General features: G+C 45.2%; 1 protein-coding gene and 1 pseudogene across 1 annotated transcript in view; one reads left to right on the forward strand and one right to left on the reverse strand.

The window, feature by feature from the left end:
• The first annotated feature begins 355 nt into the window (after positions 1-355).
• LOC109396074 (CD209 antigen-like protein 2) overlaps positions 356-19426 on the forward strand; it is a 24432-nt gene continuing 5361 nt past the window's right edge. Inside the window, exons 1-6 of the mRNA XM_019667618.1 lie at positions 356-409; positions 513-599; positions 855-929; positions 1326-1409; positions 1827-1978; positions 2728-2840. Coding sequence (XP_019523163.1) covers positions 385-409; positions 513-599; positions 855-929; positions 1326-1409; positions 1827-1978; positions 2728-2840 — 536 coding nt within the window. The 5' untranslated portion in view covers positions 356-384. The remainder of the gene's footprint in view (positions 410-512; positions 600-854; positions 930-1325; positions 1410-1826; positions 1979-2727; positions 2841-19426) is intronic.
• LOC109396073 (60S ribosomal protein L4-like) lies at positions 7048-8767 on the reverse strand (annotated as a pseudogene).

The following is a 19426-nucleotide window of genomic DNA, read 5'->3' on the forward strand; positions in this document are numbered from 1 at the left end:
GCTGCCTACTCACTTCTGTTCTACATGGAGAAGGAATAACAAATTAACGTCACTTTCCATGTTACCGGATTTCATCAAAAGCATCCCACAGCTGGCCCTGGAATGAGCAGACCAGTCCTTCTCGCTGTCCACCCGACCCCAGACCACCCCCAGCACTGCCTGGCATTCCTGGAAGGTCCAGCCCATCTTATTCCTTATTAGAATAGAAGCCCCCTTCCTCAACCTTTCTGGTGATGTGTCAATTCCCAGTTCCCTATTTCCTTTCTGAGTGGAAGTAGATGGGGGGACTGAGCAGCCCAGGCTCAGATATAAAAGCCGTGGTCCTCTGGATCCTGGACAAAGCATTTGGAGACAGTGGTGGACGTGTGTGACCCCAAGGAACCGATGGCACAGCAGATCGGCTCCCTGGGTAAGGCTGGTTGGGATTCTGGGATCTTGGGTTGGTGATTAAGGAGATGGCTAGGTCTGGTCTCAGCTCGTCCAGGCTCTGAGTCAGTGCTCTGCCCACTCAGAGGATGAAGATCTGATACTCAGCAGCAACAGACTCTCCCCTCCAGCCTTTGGATTCCAACAGATCCTTGTCTTCAAGACTTTCACAGGTACAATAGGATTAGGAAACGGGGAACAGGGGACAGATGACTACTGCCAGATTCCTGGGTCCTGGGAAAGTGCAGGCTGGGGGTCTAGACTCCTAAGTATTGGAGAAGGTGGGGGCTGGGCCCTGGACTCCTGGATCTTGGAGAAGGTGCAGGATGAGTTGTGGAGGAGGTGGAAGTTAGGGGACAAGCTGTCCATGGGGCAGGCAGAGGCAGGGGCACAAGAATGCTGGAATGTTTCATCCTTCTCTCTCTCAGGCCGGGCCCTCCTTGTGTTGCTGCTTTTCTCTTTCATACTCTTCACTGGACTCCTGATGGCCATCTTTATCCAAGGTCAGAGGCAGGCCCTGAAATCAGGGGCTCCCAGGCATGGGCCCTTTGGCTACGGGTATAGCCTTGGGCAGGAGAAGGGGACAAGTCCCAGAAGGAAGTGGGGTTGAAAGCCAGGACTCAGGTCCCTGTGGGTTTCCCTGGTCAGCTTTCTGGGGACCTGTTACACAGCCCCTTCCACCTCTGTGGTACAGGAGTGCAGGGGAAGAGAGGGAGAGGGGCAGAGGGAGGATTTCTGGCTCCACCTGTCCTTCTGGTGTGAACTTCTCTGGACATTCAATTTCCTCATCTTCTAACAGGACTAACCAAGACCTTGACTCTACAATGTCCCTGAGGGTCCAGTGTAGGGCATGATGCAGAATAGGTGTTTAATAATTGGTTTCTTTTTTTCTTGCATAGTCTCCAACATCTGCAGACCCCATGAGATGGAACCCTCGAAACAGGAGATCTACCAGGAACTGAACCAGCTGAAGTCTGGACTTGGTAAGTGGCCAGAAACCGGAGTCCAAGGACCTGAAAGGGACTTTGTTTTGTGTGACTCTGTTTGCATCATGGTTTCATTATGAACATCAGCTCCTCATCTGTGAAATAGGAACACAGAATAACGAGGATGATGGCACGTGGTGTCCCCGGGGGCCAGGCATACAGTGGGCACTAAATTAAACCAGTCTCTTGTTCTGAGCTATAAATGTTCTATTCCTCCCAGCCCAGAAGAGATGAGAGTTCGTCCTTCTGCATTCTCTGGGGGCTGAGAGGGAGTCGCGGGAAGTGGAGAAGGGAATGGTCCATGTGGCATGTGGAGTCAGGAGGGACCCCGGCTCTCAAGGGATTAGAGTGGGCAGGTGCAGGGATAGGGGTGTCCGTGGCTGGGTCCCAGCCCTGGCTCGCTTTCCCTAACAGCTCGCCTGTGCCGCCCATGTCCTTGCGAGTGGACCTTCTTCTTAGGAAACTGTTACTTCTTCTCCAACTCCCAGAGGAACTGGCATGAATCCGTCATTGCCTGCCAGGACGTGGGGGCCCAACTCGTGGTGATCAAAAGTGCCGAGGAGCAGGTACACCTGTCCTACCGGGGATCTGACCTGGCCAGGGGCATGCATGTGACCACTGGTCAACTGGGGACGAGATGATCAGAGCGGATGTTCTGGGAGAGAGGCTGCTTAGTCCACTTGGAAAGGTGGGGAAGGGAAGAATATGAATGAGAGGGTCCCAGGCAATTTGCAAGGAGGTACAAACAAGATCTGAACATGTGTGAGTGTTTTAGGGGACACATAAAATATAAGTAAACCCCAGCGGTGTGCTGTAAAATGGTTAACAGCTAGCTCTTTGGGAGGGCAAAAGCCCTGATCTGTAATGTTGGCCAATTTCCCTGGTGTGAATTCTCCCACCATGGCTGATTTCAAGCTATCAACGTGATGTCATTCAATGCAGAGCTGAAAAGAGACGTGCATGAGCAGCTTTCACAGACTGGTTCCTTCTGGTTCCAGAACATTCAACCGAGGCTGAGTAAATTCGTGTGGACATGCTTAGCGCATGTAAGACCCATAGCCATGTCGTGTTACCAAGTATGCGTGATGAGAGTCCAGTTGTGCACTTACGTCTGCAAGTCAGAACAGATGTGCTCATAGGCTACAGATGTGAGAGAAATTCAGACACCCTGAGTGCACGTAGGGGCCCAGGATCTGTCAAACTAAAAGGCTGAAGGTCAGACTAAAGAAAGAAGTTCCCACCAAGAGATTTGGGAGATGCTGAGCCCGGGAAGCGGGGGGGATGAGCTCCCTCCTGACTTCTCTCCATCCACCAGAACTTCCTGCAGCTGCAGATCTCCAAAAGTAACCACTTCAGCTGGATAGGGCTCTCAGACCTGAAACATGAAGGGACATGGCACTGGGTGGACAATTCAACCCTGTTGACCAGGTAAGTCTCAGGCAAAGGGGACCCTCTATTAAGGGGAGTGAACCCTGATGTGAGCTTTACCTGGGGATCCTCCCCTACTCCCTGAGTGGACCTAAGAGTCTGGGATTTTCACTGAGTTGAGGAAGGTGGTCTCCACATGCCCATGTCCCAATAGCATAGCAGGAGCCCAAAATTGCACCCTCAGAACTTCAGTAGGAGCTTGCAGGCTGAGTGGGTGTATGTGAGCAGACTATCTGAGGTATAGTGAGGCCTACAGGTCAGATCACATTTGAAAAGATAGTTTGTTATGGTCACAGATTCCACGAGAAGAAACACACATCATGGTGCAGAGGTGCCCCATGGGGAAGCACCAGGGTTGATCTGGAGGCACAGGGGGTGAAAGAACTGTGGGCAAGAGTCTTTATTGTGGTTTTCATGAAAAGGAGTGGGCAAGGCAGTATGAGCAGGCTAGAATTGGATCATTTGAAAATTTTCAGCAGGCTCTGGGGCAGAGGGGCTGACCCTAGTTGTCTGGGTCTGGCCCTAGGATGATCAGAAGAGGGGGATAGTGGTCCTGAGTGTGAGGGCCTGATTACTAATATGGTTGGAGGGTGTGGGCTCTGGATTGGTTGGTTTATGTTTGAAAAGCATGTTCTGGAGAGAAGGGCTCCTGCTAAAATTGTAGGGGCAGGAGGCCAAAGCAATTTGACCCAGGCATGTCATGGGGCTGTCCAGAACAAGGCAAGCCCATTATATATGTGTGCAAGGCCTTAAATGAAAGCATCATGTTAACAGAAGCTAGAAACACCATTAACAGAGTGGGATGGGGGCTAATGGTCTGGGTGGCCTTTGAAGCTTCCAAGAGTATTGGAACAAAGGAGAACCTAACAGCCAAGGGGAGGAAGATTGTGCAGAATTCAAGGGCAAGGGCTGGAATGACTCCAAATGTGGCAACAGCAATCTCTGGATCTGCAAAAAGCCCGCAGTTTCCTGCTCTGGTGACTGAAGACTGGATTCTGTCCTTGATCCCTGCTTCTCCAACCCCTCCCCTGCCGCTATTGCAGAATTTAGCCATGTCTACGCCATGTTCACCCGTGTTCCTTCTGGTCTGTGCATGCTGAGATCTTTACAAAAGCTCAGGGACTCTACCATGTCAAGCTTCTCATCCTCTATGGGCTCAGCTCTGTCTCTTCTTGATGCCTTGAGGTTGTCCTTGGCTCAGAGTTCTTGTTCTTGGGAACTTGGAGATCTTAAAAATAAAAAGAAAGAAGAAGAAGAAAAGAAAAAATGATCAGCTTAAAATGGAGTCAGTTGTGCTAAGCCCCATGTGAGCAAAGCAGGACTTCTTTGCAGTTTCAGCCCCTCCCAGGAATGTGACCTTTAACCAGTCAACCTGGAATTTCCTGGTCAGCACTAGTGAAGTCATGTGCCTGAGAGACTCCTTGCCTTCCCCTAGGGCAGCGGTTCTCAACCTTCCTAATGCCACGGCCCCTTAATACAGTTCCTCATGTTGTGGTGACCCTCAACCATAAAATTGTTTTCGTTGCTACTCTATAACTGTAATTTTGCTACTGTTATGAATCATAATGTAAATATCTTTTCATTTTCTGATGGTCTTAGGCGACCCACAGGTTGAGAACCGCTGCCCTAGGGGAAGGTGACCTTGCCTGAAATAATCGACTCTTTTAATTTCCTTGTCCCGCCCTCCTTCTGCCTATAAAAACCATGCATTTTGTCCAGCTCCTCAAAGCTCCTTGCTACTTGTCAGATGAGATGTTGCCTGGTCCATGAATCATTCAATAAAGGCAACTAGATCTTCAGATGTACTCCACGAAAGCTTGGTTTTTAACAGAGCTTCATGAAGTGACCAGGTGTGGGATATGATGGGGGCTGGTGTGTTCCATTATCTGCTCTCTCTGCCTTGACAAGATCACATGCTTGGATGGCCCTGTGTAGCTGTCATGGCCCCTGGAGCTTTATCACATTCATGCGTCTTCCCAACACTATTCTGCCATCACCTGCTCCCTTCTGAAGACCCCCCCTGATTGCCGGAGCTCATCCTGAAGGCAGGAAGCACCAGGGAGTTAATGACCCTGGTCAACCAGTGACTGTCGGGAGTTGGCATATAGGTATCCCAGCTCCCTCCTCCCTCAGTGGTGTGATGGGCCCTGGGGTGGGCCACCCAGATCCGCTTCAAGGAAGGAGGTGTTGCCCCAGCTGCTGGAACTGCTGCTGGCAGACAGGCAGCAGGCCTTTGGGACTACTCAGCTGCAGGGGGCCACCTGACCCCAAGTCGTGTCTCTTCCTGGCATAGCTCACACTGGTACAGGGGGACAAAGGTCTGGTCAACTTAGCCCAACCTGGGGACCATTCTGGGTCACCTGAGGATGTTGTCACCTCTGCCCCGTTCAACTTCTGCTCATTCCTTCTTCCTTCCTGTGGTGGAATGAAAAGAGATTTAGTCTTTGTCCCTGCTTCCTGGCACAGGGCTCCTAAAACGCTTGGAATTTGCTGAGTGGTAGGGGTGTCTTCTGTTATTCATAAGGAACCTGTTTGACCACGCTTGAGTTTATTTTAGAGATGGGACCACTGGAGAGCCTCAGGATGCAGCTGGTCACCAGAAAGACCAAAGCTGTGATAGAGGATTGGGACATTCAGCCCCCCCTACTGCTCTGGGGGTGGGGGGCTGGAGATCCAGCGCTATAAAAACCCTTCAACAAGGAGATTGGATGAGCCTCTGGGATGGTGATCACCTCAAGGTGCTGGGAGGTGGCACCCCTGGGGAGAGATAGAAGCTCCATGCACCCCCACTTCCCCCACACCCCGCCATGAGCATCTCTTCCATTTGGCTGCCTCTGAGTTGTATCCTGTATAATAAACCAGTAAATGTAAGCAGTGTCATTTTGAGTTCCATGAGCCATTCTAACAAATGAACAAACCCAAGAGTGGATCATTGGAACCCCCAAATTTGGAGTCAGTATGCAGAAGTGTGGTTAGCCAGGACACCCCATTTGCAGTTGGCATCTGATGTGGGATCAGTCTTGTGGACTGAGCCCTTTAACCTGTGGGATATGAGCTATCGCCAGGTAGATAGTGTCAGAATTGGAGAATTGCTTGGTGTAAAAAACATTGCAGAGATTTCGTTCCATTACAGGTGCTGACTCTGTACCTAGTTCCAATGTGGGGTGTGGTGCTGGAGTCTCCCTACACATTCAAGCAGTTCTCTGACTCCAGGGTGGTGTCCTACAATTCAGCTAACATCTGACACGGTCTATGTGGTGATAACACCAGATCCCACAGGTTAAGGGCTGGGTCCCTCAAGACTGCCCCACCCTTCAGAGACCAATCGCAAGTCCAGGTTGTCACCTGGGCTTCTGACCAACTGGCTATAGATCAGAGGTTCCAATGACCACCCCCCAATCCCTCTTGGGTTTGAGGAATTTGCTAGAATGGCTCACAGAACTCAGGAAAACACCTTGCTTACTAGATGACCAGTTTATTATAAAATGGTAGATGAGAAGCAGCCAGATGGAAGAGATGCCTAGGACAACGAGTGGGAGGGGTGGAGCTTCCGTGCCCTCTCTGAGCACCACTCTCCCCAAATCTCCAGGTATTCAAAACTCGGAAGCTCTTCAAATCCTGTGTTTTGCGGTTTTTATGGAGACTTCATTACACGGGCATGATTGATTAACTCATTGATGATTGGAGATTGAACTAAATCTGCAGCCCCTCTGATTCTAAGAATTCACCGGTAAGTCAGATATTTCTGTGGATTCCTGGAAATGGCCACTTATTAAATTAAGAAGTTTTATCCCAGTTTTTGTTGACTAAGCATTTGTTTTCTTGTGTTTATCCTTTTTTAAAATAGAGAATGCATGCAGAAAGACATATCTCATAATTGTAACATGGAGGGACAAAAACAAATAGTGGAAGGATATGGACCATGTGGTACCATTTGTTTAAAGCTTCCAGATGTGCAAAACACCCCAATATATTGTCTAAACGGATACACAGTGACAGTATGTTTTAATATGATGAATATCAAGTCTGGGAGGACAGTTGCCTTGGAGGATGAGGAGAGAAATTGGACAATGAAGGGATACGTGGGCTTCCACTATCTGTTATGACTTACTGACTTTTTTTGTTTCACTGCCTCTTCGATCAGGTTTTTATTCAAAATTAGCTATTCAAAGTGATTTGAGCTTTACGGAATAAACAAATTTTAAGTTCATGCTGCAGGCTTCTTTTCTTCTGTGGTGGGTTTCTTTTCTGCGGGCTTCTTCTCAGATGCTGGTTTCTTGGTAGCTTGCAGCTTTTTGTCCCACCAAAGGCTTCTTCTGCTTTGTGAAGCCACCAGCCTTGTTTTCTTTCTTCCCTACCGCTGGCTTCTTGCCTGGAACCCCCTTCTCATCTGATTTGGCTTCTAACACTGCTGCGGCTTTATCCACCTGGAGCTGGTGGTTCCTGGCCTGGTGAAGAATGTGTTCCAGTGCATGGTCTTTGCATGTGGTTTCAGCGTCAACCCAAATGATTCTCAGGTTTTTCAGTGGATTCTTGCTTCAGGACTCTGCAGCGACTCTCTCGTGTGGTGTTCGGAGGGTGTCTGAGCTTTTCAAGATTCTGCTAAGGCCTGTACTGAGTGTCTTGTGTGTGTGGGAAGATTGTAGTTGCTCTTGAGGGAGGCAGCTTTACGCCAACTGCCATATAGATCATCTAACTTGCAGAAAGCACTTTCAGCCCAAATGCAGAAATGGCCCACATGCCCACCAGGCGCAAGTTTCAAAGTGTTCACTTTACTTACATTAAGCCGAGTAATTTAGGGATGTTTCTGAAGGCTCTGATGATGCCATTATCCTCATTATAGATGACACAAGGTCCCCTGCCCTGGATATGATGACAGTTTTCCATTTTGCCCTTGCCAGTTCTCATTTGCTGAGAGGCATAGACCTTTTGTGTTTTTTTTTTAATTTTTATTGGGGAGTTGGGGGAGGGGAACAGCGTTGGGGAATTGGGGAAGGGGAACAGACAAGTTGCTGTCCTTTTGTTCTTCAGTCTAGTTGTGGAGGACGTTGCTTCACTGGCCCATGTTGGTATTTGTCATTGTGTTCCTCTCAGCTGAGGCAGATTGGTCGCTGGCCACTGGAAGGTCACTCAGTGCGGCTCTTGGCAGCTCACGCTGGCTGCGGGCCACTCACGGCAGCCCACTGCAGCAGGGGCTGCGGCCTACGCCTTTGCTGGCGACTCATGGCAGCCCAGCTCCAGGTCGAGCTGTTGTTCAGCATCTTAGCTGTAGAGGGCAGTGTCACTGGCCCTCATATGGAATCCAAACTGGGGCCTTGCTGCTCAGAGCTGGCGTCCCGAGCCAACGCTTAGCCAACGCGCCACTTGGCCGGCCCCATAGACCTTTTTGATATCATTCCAGGTCCTAAGTTGATTAAGGAGCAAAACAGCCTCCTTGGTCTTCCTGTAGCCTTCAACTTTACCTTGAACCACCAAAGGAAGTTCAGGAACTTCCTCCATACGATGACCTTTAGACATGACCAGCGCTGGTAAGGCTGAGGCAGTCAGGGCAGAGCAGATGGCATGTCGCTTCTGTGCTGTGTTCACTCTGCGGTGCCAATGGTGCCAGGCTTTAGTTGGTGCAAACATGTGGCCCCCACGACACATATTGCCAAAGGCACCGTTTCCAGGACGATGCGTCCCACTGCCTCAAACCCTGGGAATTGGAGCCACAGCTCTGCCAGGACCCCACGACTCAGCACTGGTTTGGTGACCTGCTAATTCACTGACAGCACAGGGCTGTCTATTGTTTTTCAGCAAGTTGGTGTCAACAGAGTTCACAATATCTGGCCGAATTGGAGCCGTGAACACAGCAGGCAAAGTGACATTTTTGCTAGATGATTCCCCCTTTTTTAGTACACCGATATCAGTGGACGAGCACAGGCCATGGAGGGGAAACGAGACGTGATGCTCCCCTCAATCCCGGTGGCTCCCACAGGAAAAGGCATGGCTTATTTACTTTGAAGAGGACCTGACATATGCGGCGATGTCAAACCTTGATAAAGCTGATTGTAAGACGTGGGTTTTCATGGGCTTTTTTCCTGCATACCTTTTTGCATGCATTATTTTTTCCATAGTGAAAAAAAAATCCAAAATTAACAGCAACAACCTAAGTGTAACATTCCCTTGGCACTGAGCTGAGTTCCCTGATGGGTAGTGAGCCTCCCATCTCTGGAGAAAACAGAGTGCCCTTAGCTTTGGGGCTGAATCCTGTGACTTTGCCTTCTTCACACATCAGTTCAAACCCCTTGTCACTGATATTCAAATCCTTGTATGTTCTGGCCTCAGCTGACACGCCAGTGCCAGACCACTACCCATGAATTAGTCTCAGTTTCTCTAAAAGGTTCCATTCCTTCCCCTCTCCCAGTCTTTACATGTGTGAATACCATGTTGGGAACACTCTTTCATCCACTCATCTCCTCCAGAGTAATTCTACTTCTCCAGGCATCACCTCTCCAGGAAGCCTTCCCAGATTTTCCAGGATAAATTAGATGCCTCCAGGAGTCCTCACAGTGCCCTGTGCTTCCTAGACTCATCACATAGTTTTAAAATCCCTGGTCCCATGTTCCCCACCCTTCTATGCTCCCACCCACCCCAAAAGGGTCTTCCTTCATTGTTATGGGCCAGGGCTGGAGGTGAGAGGTCTGTGGCCAGCCTCGTGTCTGGAACCACCCTTCTCCTTTCATTTCCCCAAGGCAAATTCTTGGCATGGGACATGGTGCCGGTAGCTTTCTGGTTGCTTCCCTAGGCTGGAGAACTCTCCCCACTCTCCAAGGTAGCTTCGGCCCTAAGGATGAGATCTGACATTAAGTTCGTGAACATATTGCAACGATGTTGCTAAACTTTTTGATATCAGGGATTATTCATTATGAATTTCTACAAACTGGACAAACAGTTAACCAATTTACTATTTGAAAGTGCTGAAAATGCTGCATGAAAAAGTTAGATGACCTGAAATTTTTGCCAACACTTCATAGCTCTTGCATCACGACAATGCACCAGCTCACATGGCACTGTCTGTGAGGGAGTTTTTAGCCAGTAAACAAATAACTGTACTGGAATGCCCTCCCTACTCACCTGATCTAGCCACCATGACTTCTTTCTTTACCCAAAGGTACAGGAAATACTGAAAGGAAGAAATTCTGATGACATTCAGGACATCAAGGGTAATATGATGACAGCTCTGATGCCATTCTAGAAAAAGAGATCCAAAATTGCTTTCAAGGGTAGACTAAGTGCTGGCGACACTGCCTAGCTTCCCAAGGGGAGTGTTTCGAAGGTTACCGTAGTGATATTCAGCAATGAGGTATGTAGCACCTTTTTTTATTCGTCTATGGATGGACCCCCAGGTGACTTCCATATTTTTGGCTATTGTAAATAATGCTGCAATGAGCACAAAGGTTCATATATGTTTAATGTTATAAAATTAGTGTTTTGGGTTTCTTCAAATAAATACCTAGAAGTAAGATTACTGAATCATATGGTAATTCTAGTCTTAATTTTTTGAAGAATCCCCATACTGTTTTCCATAGTGACTGCACCATTTTGCAATCCCACCAACAGTGCATGAGGGACCCTTTTCTTCACCACCTATCCAACACTTGTTGTTTGTTGATTTATTGACAACAGTCATTCTGACAGATGTGAGGTGATAGATCATTGTGGTTTTAATTTGCATTTCTCTTATGATTAGTGACATTGAGCATTTTTTTTCCATGTCCATTGGTCATCTGTATGTCTTGGTCATCTGTATGTCCTCTTTGGAGAAATGTCTATTCAGGTCCTCTGCCCATTTTTTAATTAGGTTGTTTGATTTTGTGTGTGTGTGTGTTAAGTTTTATGAGTTCATACATTTTGGATATTAATACCTTTTGGATGTATCATTAGAGAACACCTTCTCCCATTCGGTAGATTGTCTTTTTGTTTTGTTCATGGTTTCCCTCTCTTTGCAAAAGCTCTTTCGTTTGATTAAATCCTATTTGTTTATTTTTTTCTTTTGTTTCTCTTGCCCTAAGAGACATATCCAAAAAAGTTTTACTACGGGAGATGAACAAATAATTTACTGCTGATATTTTCTTCTAGGACATTTATGGTTTTGGGTCTGATATTTAAGTCTTTGACCCATTTTGAGTTTATTCCTGCATATGGTGTAAGAAAGTGATCCAGTTTCATTCTTTTGCATGCGTCTGTCCAGTTTTCCAAACACCACTTATTAAAGAAACTGTCTTTATCCCATTGTTTATTCTTGCCTCCTTTGTCATAGGTTAATTGACTATATAGGAGTGGGTTTATTTCTAGGTTGTCTGTTCTGTTTCATTCATCTATGTGTCTGCTTTTATGCCAGTTCCATGGTGTTTTGATTACTATAGTCTTGTAGTATAGTGTGATATCAGGTAGCATGATACCTCCAACGTTATTCATCTTTCTCAAGGTTGCTTTGGCTACTCGGGGTCTGTTGTGGTTCAGTATAAATTTTAGGATTATTTGTTCTAGTTCTGTGAAAAATGCCTTTGGTATTTTGACATGGATTGCATTGAATCTATAGATTGCTTTGGGTAGTATGAACATTTTACTGATGTTAATTCTTCCTACCCATGAGAACACTATATCTTTCCATTTATTTGTATCTTCTTTAGTGTCTTATAGATTTCCACGTACAGGTGTTTTACCTCCTTGGTTAAACATTTTCTATGTTTTTTTTTTCAATTGTAAATGGGATTGATTTTTAAATTTCTCTTCTATAGTTTGTCATTGCTGTATAAAAATACAGTCAATTTCTAAATATTAATGTGTCCTGCTGCCTTACTGAATTCATTTATCAGTTCTAATAACTTTTTGGTGGAATCTTTGGGTTTCTCTATATATAGTATCATGTCATCTGCAAATAATGATAGTTTTGCTTCTTCTTTTCCAATTTGGATAACTTTTATTTCTTTTTCTTGTCTGATTGCTGTGGCTAAGACTTCTAATACTACGTTGAATGAAAGAAACACCTTTAGCTTTTCACCATTGAGTAGGATGTTAGCTGTGGCTTTGTCATATGTGGCCTTTATAATGTTGAGGTATGTTTCCTCTATTTCCACTTTGTTATGAGTTTTTTTCTGTTTGTTTGTTTTTGTTTTTAATTGGGGAACTGGGGCAGGGAACAGTGTTGGGAAACCTGAGAAGGGGAACTGACAAGTTGCTGTTGTTTTGCTTTTCAGTCTAGCTGTGGAGGACATCGCTTCACTGGCCCATGTTGGTATTGTGATCATTGCGCTCTTCCCGGCTGAGGCAGATTGGTTGCTGGCCATTGGACGGCCGCTCACGCTGGCTGCCAGCCACTCACGGTAACTCACCACAGCCCACTGCAGCCTCACTGCAGCCTATGCCATCGCCGGCGACTCACGGCAGCCCAGCTACAGGTCGAGCTGTTGTTCACCATCTTAGCTGTAGAGGGCACAGCGTCACTGGCCCATGTGGGATCTGAACCGGCAACCCTGCTGCTCAGAGCTTACGCTCCCAAGCTAACTCTTAACCAACGAGCCACTTGGCTGGCCCTGCTATGAGGTTTTTTAAAAAAAAATTCAGGCTGGCCGAGTGGCGCGTTGGTTAGGAGTTGGCTTGGGACACCAGCTCTGAGCAGCAGGGCCCTGGTTTGGATCTCACATGAGGGCCAGTGATGCTGCACCCTCTACAGCTAAGATGGTGAACAACAGCTCGACCTGGAGCTGGACTGCTGTGAGTCACCAGCGATGGCATAGGCTGGAGTGGGGCTGGCTGGCAGTGGGCATGAGCTTTCATGAGCTGCTGTGAGCCACCATGAGTGGCCTTCCAATGGCTGGTGAGCAACTGCCTCACTCGGGAAGAGCACAATGATAATACCAACATGGACCAGTGAAGCAACATCCTCCACAACTAGACTGAAGAACAAAAGGAAAGCAACTTGTCTGTTCCCCTTCCCTGATTCCCCAATAAAATCTTTTTAAAAAATTATTTATGATAATAAATTATCATAAATTTATTATCATAAATTTATTATCATAAATATTTATCATAGCATTATCAAAATGCTAGATTTTGTCAAACGCTTTTTCTGCATCTATTGATATAAACATATGATTCTTATCCATCATTCCATTTATGTGGCATATCATGTTAATCGATATGCAGATATTGAACCAAACTTTCATCTCAGGAATAAATCCCACTTGATCATGGTGTATGGTCTTTTAACGTATTGTTGAATTTGGTTTTCTAATATTATGTTGAGGATGTTTTCCATCTGTGTTCATCAGGAATATTGGCCTATGGTTTTCCTTCCTTCTTTTTTTTTTAGATTTTTTTAAATTGGGGAATTGGGAGATGGGAACAGCACTGGGGAATTGGGGGAAGGGGAACAGACAAGTTGCTGTCCTTTTGTTCTTCAGTCTAGTTGTGGAGGACGTTGCTTCACTGGCCCAAGTTGGCACCATCATTGCGCTCTTCCCGGGCGAGGCAGATCAGTCGCCGGCTTCTGGACGGCCGCTCACTGCAGCTGCTGGCTGCTCACACTGGCTGCTGGCTACATTCGTTAGCCCATGGCAACCCACTGCCACAGGGGCTGCAGCCTACGCCATCGCTGGCGACTCACGGCAGCCCAGCTCCAGGTCGAGTTGTTGTTCAGCATCTTAGCTGTAGAGGGCAGTGTCACTGGCCCTCATATGTGGGATCCGAACCGGGGCCCTCTGGCGTCCCAAGCCAGCTCTTAACCAAAGCGCCACTCAGCCAGCCCCTTCCTTCTTTGTTTCCTTCCTTCCTTCCTTCCTTCCTTCCTTCCTTCCTTCCTTCCTTCCTTCCTTCCTTCCATTTGTAACATCCTTGCCTGATTTGCAACTAGGGTAATGTTAGACTGGTAAAATGACCTTGGGAGCCTTCTCCCCTGTTCAATTTTTTGGAAATAGTTTGAGAAGAATAGGTGTTAATCCTTCTTTGAATGTTTGGTGACATTCACCTGTGAAACCATATAGTCCAGGACTTTTGTTCTTTGGGATTTTTTTGAACATTGATTCGATTTCATTAGTAGATATTGGTCTGTTCAGATTGTCTATTTCTTCTTGATTCAGTCTTGGAAGGCTGTATATTTTTAGGAATTTACCCATTTCTTCCATATTGTCTAATTTGTTGGCATATAATTGTTTCTAGTATTTTCTTATACTTCTTTGTATTTTTGTGGTGTCAGTGGTCACCTCTCCTCTTTCATTTCTGATTTCAGTTATTTGGGCCCTCCCTTTTTTTTCTGGTTAAATGTTCATCAATTTTGTTTATCTTTTCAAACAACCAGCTCTTGGATTCATTCACCTTTTAGACTCTATTTCATTTATTTCTGCTCTGATCTTTATATTTCCTTCATTCTACTCGTTTTGGGCTTTGTTTGGTCTTCTTTTCTAGTTTCTTTAAGTGTAAGATTAGATTATTTATTTGAAATTTTTTTTGTTTCTTGAGGTAGGCCTGTATTTCTATGCACTTCCTTCTTAGAAACCCTTTGGTTGTGTCCCATGGAATTTGTTCGTTGTATTTTTTCATTCATCTCAAGGTGTCTTTTCATTTCATCTTTGATCTTGTTGTTCAACCCTTTCACTGTTTAGTAGCATGTTATTTAGCTTTCATGTGTTTGTGTGTTTTTCACTTTTCTTCTTGTAATTGATTTCTAGGTTCAAACCATTGTGATCAGGGAAGGTGCTCAATATGATTTCAATCTTTTTAAATTTGTTGAGACTTGTTTTGAAGCCTAACATGTGGTCTATCCTGGAAAATGTTCCATGTGCACTTGAAAAGAATGTATGTTCTTCCTGTTTGGGGTTTAATATTCCAAAAACGTCAATTGAAATCTATCAGGTTTAATGTGCCATTTAAGACCACTGTTTTCTTGTTGATTTTTTTTCTGGACCATCTATCTATTGATGTCAACGGGGTGTGAAAGTCCCCTGCTATGACTCTATTAATGTTGGTCTTTCCCTTGATGTCTGTCAATATTTGCTTTATATATTTATGTGCTTCTACAACAGTGTGTAACTGTTTCAAGAGTTATATCCTCTTGTTGGATTGATCCCTTTATGAAATGTCTTTTTTTTTGTAATAGCCTTTGTTTTAAAGTCTATTTTGTCTGATATAACTGTTGTTACTTCAGATTTTTTTCATTTCCATTTGCATAAAACATCTTTTTCCATCCCTTTACGTTCAGCCGCTGTGTGTCTTTTGATCTGAAGTGTGTCTCTTGTAGACAGCATACTTCTGGATCTTCTCTTTTTTTTTTAAGATTTTTATTGGGGAATTGGGGGGGATGGGAATGGGAACAGTGCTGGGGAATTGGGGGAAGGGGAACAGACAAGTTGCTGTTGTTTTTGTTCTTCAGTCTAGTTGTGGAGGATGTTGCTTCACTGGCCCAAGTTGGCACCATCATTGCACTCTTCCTGGCCGAGGCAGATCAGTCGCCGGCTTCTGGACGGCCGCTCACAGCGGCTTGAGGGCCACTCACGCTGGCTGCTGGCTACACACGGTAGCCCATGGCAACCCACTGCCACAAGGGCTGCAGCCTACACCGACACCAGTGACTCATGGCAGCCCAGCTCCAGGTTGAGCTGTTGTTCAGCATCTTAGCTGTAGAGGGCAGTGTCACTGGCCCTCATATGTGGGATCTGAACCGGGGCCTTCTGGAGTCCCAAGCCAGTTCTTAACCGTCACGCCACTCGGCCTGCCCCTGGGTCTTGTTTTCTTATCCACTCAGCCACCTTATATTTTTTTATTAGAGAATTTAATCCATTTACATTTAAAGTAATTGTTGATAGATATATAGTTATTGCCATTTTATTATTCATAGTTTTGATCTTTTGGTTTCTTTCTTCTTAAGAAGTCCCTATAACATTTCTTGTAATACTGGTTTGGCGTTGATGAACTCCTTTAGCTTTTTCTTGTCTGAGAAGCTCTTTATCTGTCTTTCTTTTCCACATGATAGCTTTGTGGGTAGAGTAATCTTCATTGTAGGTTCTTGCCTATCATCACTTTAAGGATTTCCTGCCAATCTGCTCTGTCCTGCAAAGTGTCTGTTGAGAAATCAGCTGAGAGTCTTATGGGAGCTCCCTTGTAATTAACTGACTGCTTTTCTCTTGCTGCTTTTAAGAGTCTCTTTCTGTCTTTAACCTTTGCCACTTTAATTATGATGTACCTTGGTGTGGGCCTGCTTGGGTTCATCTTTTTTGAGACTCTCTGAGCTTCCTGAACACGTGTGACTATTTTCTTTTCCAGGTTAGGGAAGTTTTCAGTCATTATTTCTTCAAACATGATTCAATTCCTTGCGCTCTCTTTTCTCATTTTTATGATATGACTATTGGTACACTTGATGTTATCCCAGAGGTCCCTTAAGCTATCCTCATTTAAAAAAAATTTTTTTTCTGTTTGTTATTGTGATTAGGTATTCTTTGTTTTCTTGTCTTCCAAGTTGTGATTTGTTCCTCTGCTTCATCTAACCTACTTGTGATTCCCTCTAATGTATTCTTCATTTCAGTTATTGTATTCTTAATTTCTGACTGGTCTTTTAAATGTTTTCTATCTTTATTTTTATGTTTCCTATCTCTTTGTTAAACCTCTCACTGAGTTCATCTATTCTTCCCCTAAGTTCTTTGAGCATCCTTATAACCAGTGTTTTGAATCCTATATCCGGTAGGTTGCTTGTCTGCATTTTATTCAGTTTTTTTTTTCCTGGAGTTTTGTGCTTTTCTTTCATTTGAGACATGTTTCTCTGTCTCCTCATTTTGGCGGCATCCCTGTGTTTGTTTCTATGTGGTAGGTACATCTCCTATGTCTCCTACTCTTGGCAAAGTGGCCTCATGTAGTAGGTGTCCTATGGGGCACAGTGGCACCATCTCCATAGTCACACGTGAATTGGGTGTTCCAAGGGTGTCTCTTGTGTGGGTTGTGTGTGCCCTCCTATTGTAGTCAAGCCTTGATTGCTGTTGCAATGTCTATGGGATTGATAGATGCACAGGCTGACTAGCTGTGAAGAATGGCCATGACTACAGCAGATAAAATATTGTGCAGGGATTGACCCTACAGAGCAGGATTCTTGGTAACAGGGCTCTGGTTCCTGGCAAGTCTACCCTTTGGGTGTATCATTTGTGGAACTTGTTGGGTGGTGATCTGGTGTGGTCTGAAGTCAGCCACCCAGTGTGTTGGTTCTGGGGCCTCTTAGGAGAGGCTTTGATTCAGGCCAAGGTCAGCCACTGTCTGTGCCCAACCTGGGTCACCTGGTAGGAGCTACAAAGTGACCTGCAAATGATTGTCACCTGTGCTGAGCTTGGAGACACCTGGAAGAGGTTAATCTGCAAAGCAAGTCTGGCTGCCACCAGTGCCAGCCTTGGGGCCACTTAGCAAGTTGTATGGAGCTTGCCTAGGCCAGGTGCCGCTTGTCTGAGGTTTGTGAACCTTTGAGAGATTTTAGGAAAGTTTTAAGCATGAGCTGAAACAGGCCGTTTGTGTGGAACAGCTGCTGCAAGAGGTTCAGGCATGAGATTTGGGTGATGTGCGGTCTCAGGGAATCACCAGGGCAGGACAACCAGTGTTAATGGGTTATATAATTCAATACAATCATTGTTTACTTTATTGCTCAAATTTTTCCACCTTTGACCATTAAGAACTTCTTCAGATTGACTATTGTGTGTGTGTAACATGCTCCCATCACAAGGTGGTCCAGGTTCATTTTGCATTTTCCCTGCCCCAGTGCTGAGATTTGGCACCTGCCTGCACCTATGGCCAATTGGGAGAGGGTTCAACAAAGGAACAACGGCATCACTAGCACTTCTATCTCTAGAGAGAGCTGCCTTGACCCTTGCCCCTCCAACCCTCATCCTGAAACTAGTCAACTCAGCTCATCCCCATACACATATGTCCATGGCACTTTTTGAGTTGTAGCCTCAGCACTGGAGGTCAGACCAAGTATGTTCATGACTGAGTAAGTCCATTATGGACCCTTCAGTGGAATGCCTGGGGCTCCAGCAGCCTCCTGTCTCACTCATCCACAATCCCCACTGGTTTTCCCAGTCAGAAATTATGGGGACTTCTGGGCACTGGTGCTTCGGACTGGAGAGCCCAGTGTGGGGCTGGGATCCCTCACTTCTCAAGGGGGACCTCTGCAGCCAAAGTATCCCTCCTGATTCTTAACCACTAGATGTGAGTGTGGAAACTGCCTGTTTTGTGTCTCTGCTCCTCCTATCAGTCTCGATGTGGCTTCTTCTTCTTAAATCCTTAGTTATAGGACTTCTGTTCAGCTAGTCATCAGGTGGTTCTCTAGGATGGTTGTTCTGAAATTTAGTTGTTCCCCAATTTAGTTGTAATTTTGATGTGGTAGTGGGAGGAAGCTAATACAGCATTTATTTACTTCACCATCTTGACTGCAGGTGCTCTGATGCATCTATTTCTCTTACTTTGTACTGTGAAATAATTTTAGACTTTCTGAAAACTGGAAAAATAGTCCAAGAGTCCAAGAGTACATTCTTCCCCCAACTTCCTCCAATGGTAACATTTTACAAGGACTGTATAGTGGTCAAAACCAGGAAAGTCATATTGACACACTATTATAACCAAACTACATAACTTAGTCCTTTTTCTGGCCCTGAGTGCTATATTGTGTTTAGTGATCATGTGGCTATAGCCTCCTCCAATTTGTGACAGTTCAGTATTTCATATCTTTCATGCCCTGAACATTTTTCACAAATATTGGTAAGTTTTTTGGTAGACCATCTCTTAATTTCAGTTTATCTGGTGTTTTATTTTTCTCACAATTAGATTGATGTTATCCTTTTGGCAAAAACACCACAGAAGTGATGTTGTGTTTTTCCCAGCACTTTATCTCAAGGGCTACAGCATTTTGATATATGTTGTTATTAGTGATGTTAACCATACTTACTTGGTTAAGATGGTGTCTGCAAAGTTAATATTTTCCTCTTCATAATGAATACTTGTCTTCATGAAGAGACACTCTGAGACTTAGAAAATATTCCATTTCTCGTCAAACTTTCATCCACAAAATTTGGCATCTATCGACAGAACCTACCTGTGGCAATTAGTATTGTGTTTTGGTTTTTTTAATGGCGATTTTCTACTGCATAGTTATTGTACATTCATTAACCAGAATTCTTTAATAAGGAAAGTGATCCTTCTCTCCCATTCATTTGTATATTCACTTATTTATTTAGATCAATATGTATTCAAGGATAATTATTTTATTCCATGGGTTATAATCCAAAACAACCATTATTTCTTTTGGTGCTCAAATTGTTCCAGCTATGGCCATTAAGGACTTCTCAGGTTGACTATTATGTTCTTCTAACATGCTCCCATTACAAGATGGTCCAGATTCATTTTGTATTTTCCCTGACCCAGCTCTGTAATCAACCATTTCTCCATTGAGCTATGCTTCCTTTTATTTAAAAAATGGTACAAGGGCCGGCTGAGTGGCTCAGTTGGTTAAGAGCTCGCTCAAGAGTTTGAGCTCTGAGCAACAGTGGTTCGAGTCAGCCCGAGCTGAGCAGCCG

Source organism: Hipposideros armiger, unplaced genomic scaffold (genome assembly GCF_001890085.2).
Source record: "Hipposideros armiger isolate ML-2016 unplaced genomic scaffold, ASM189008v1 scaffold_502, whole genome shotgun sequence".
NCBI lineage: Eukaryota > Metazoa > Chordata > Mammalia > Chiroptera > Hipposideridae > Hipposideros > Hipposideros armiger.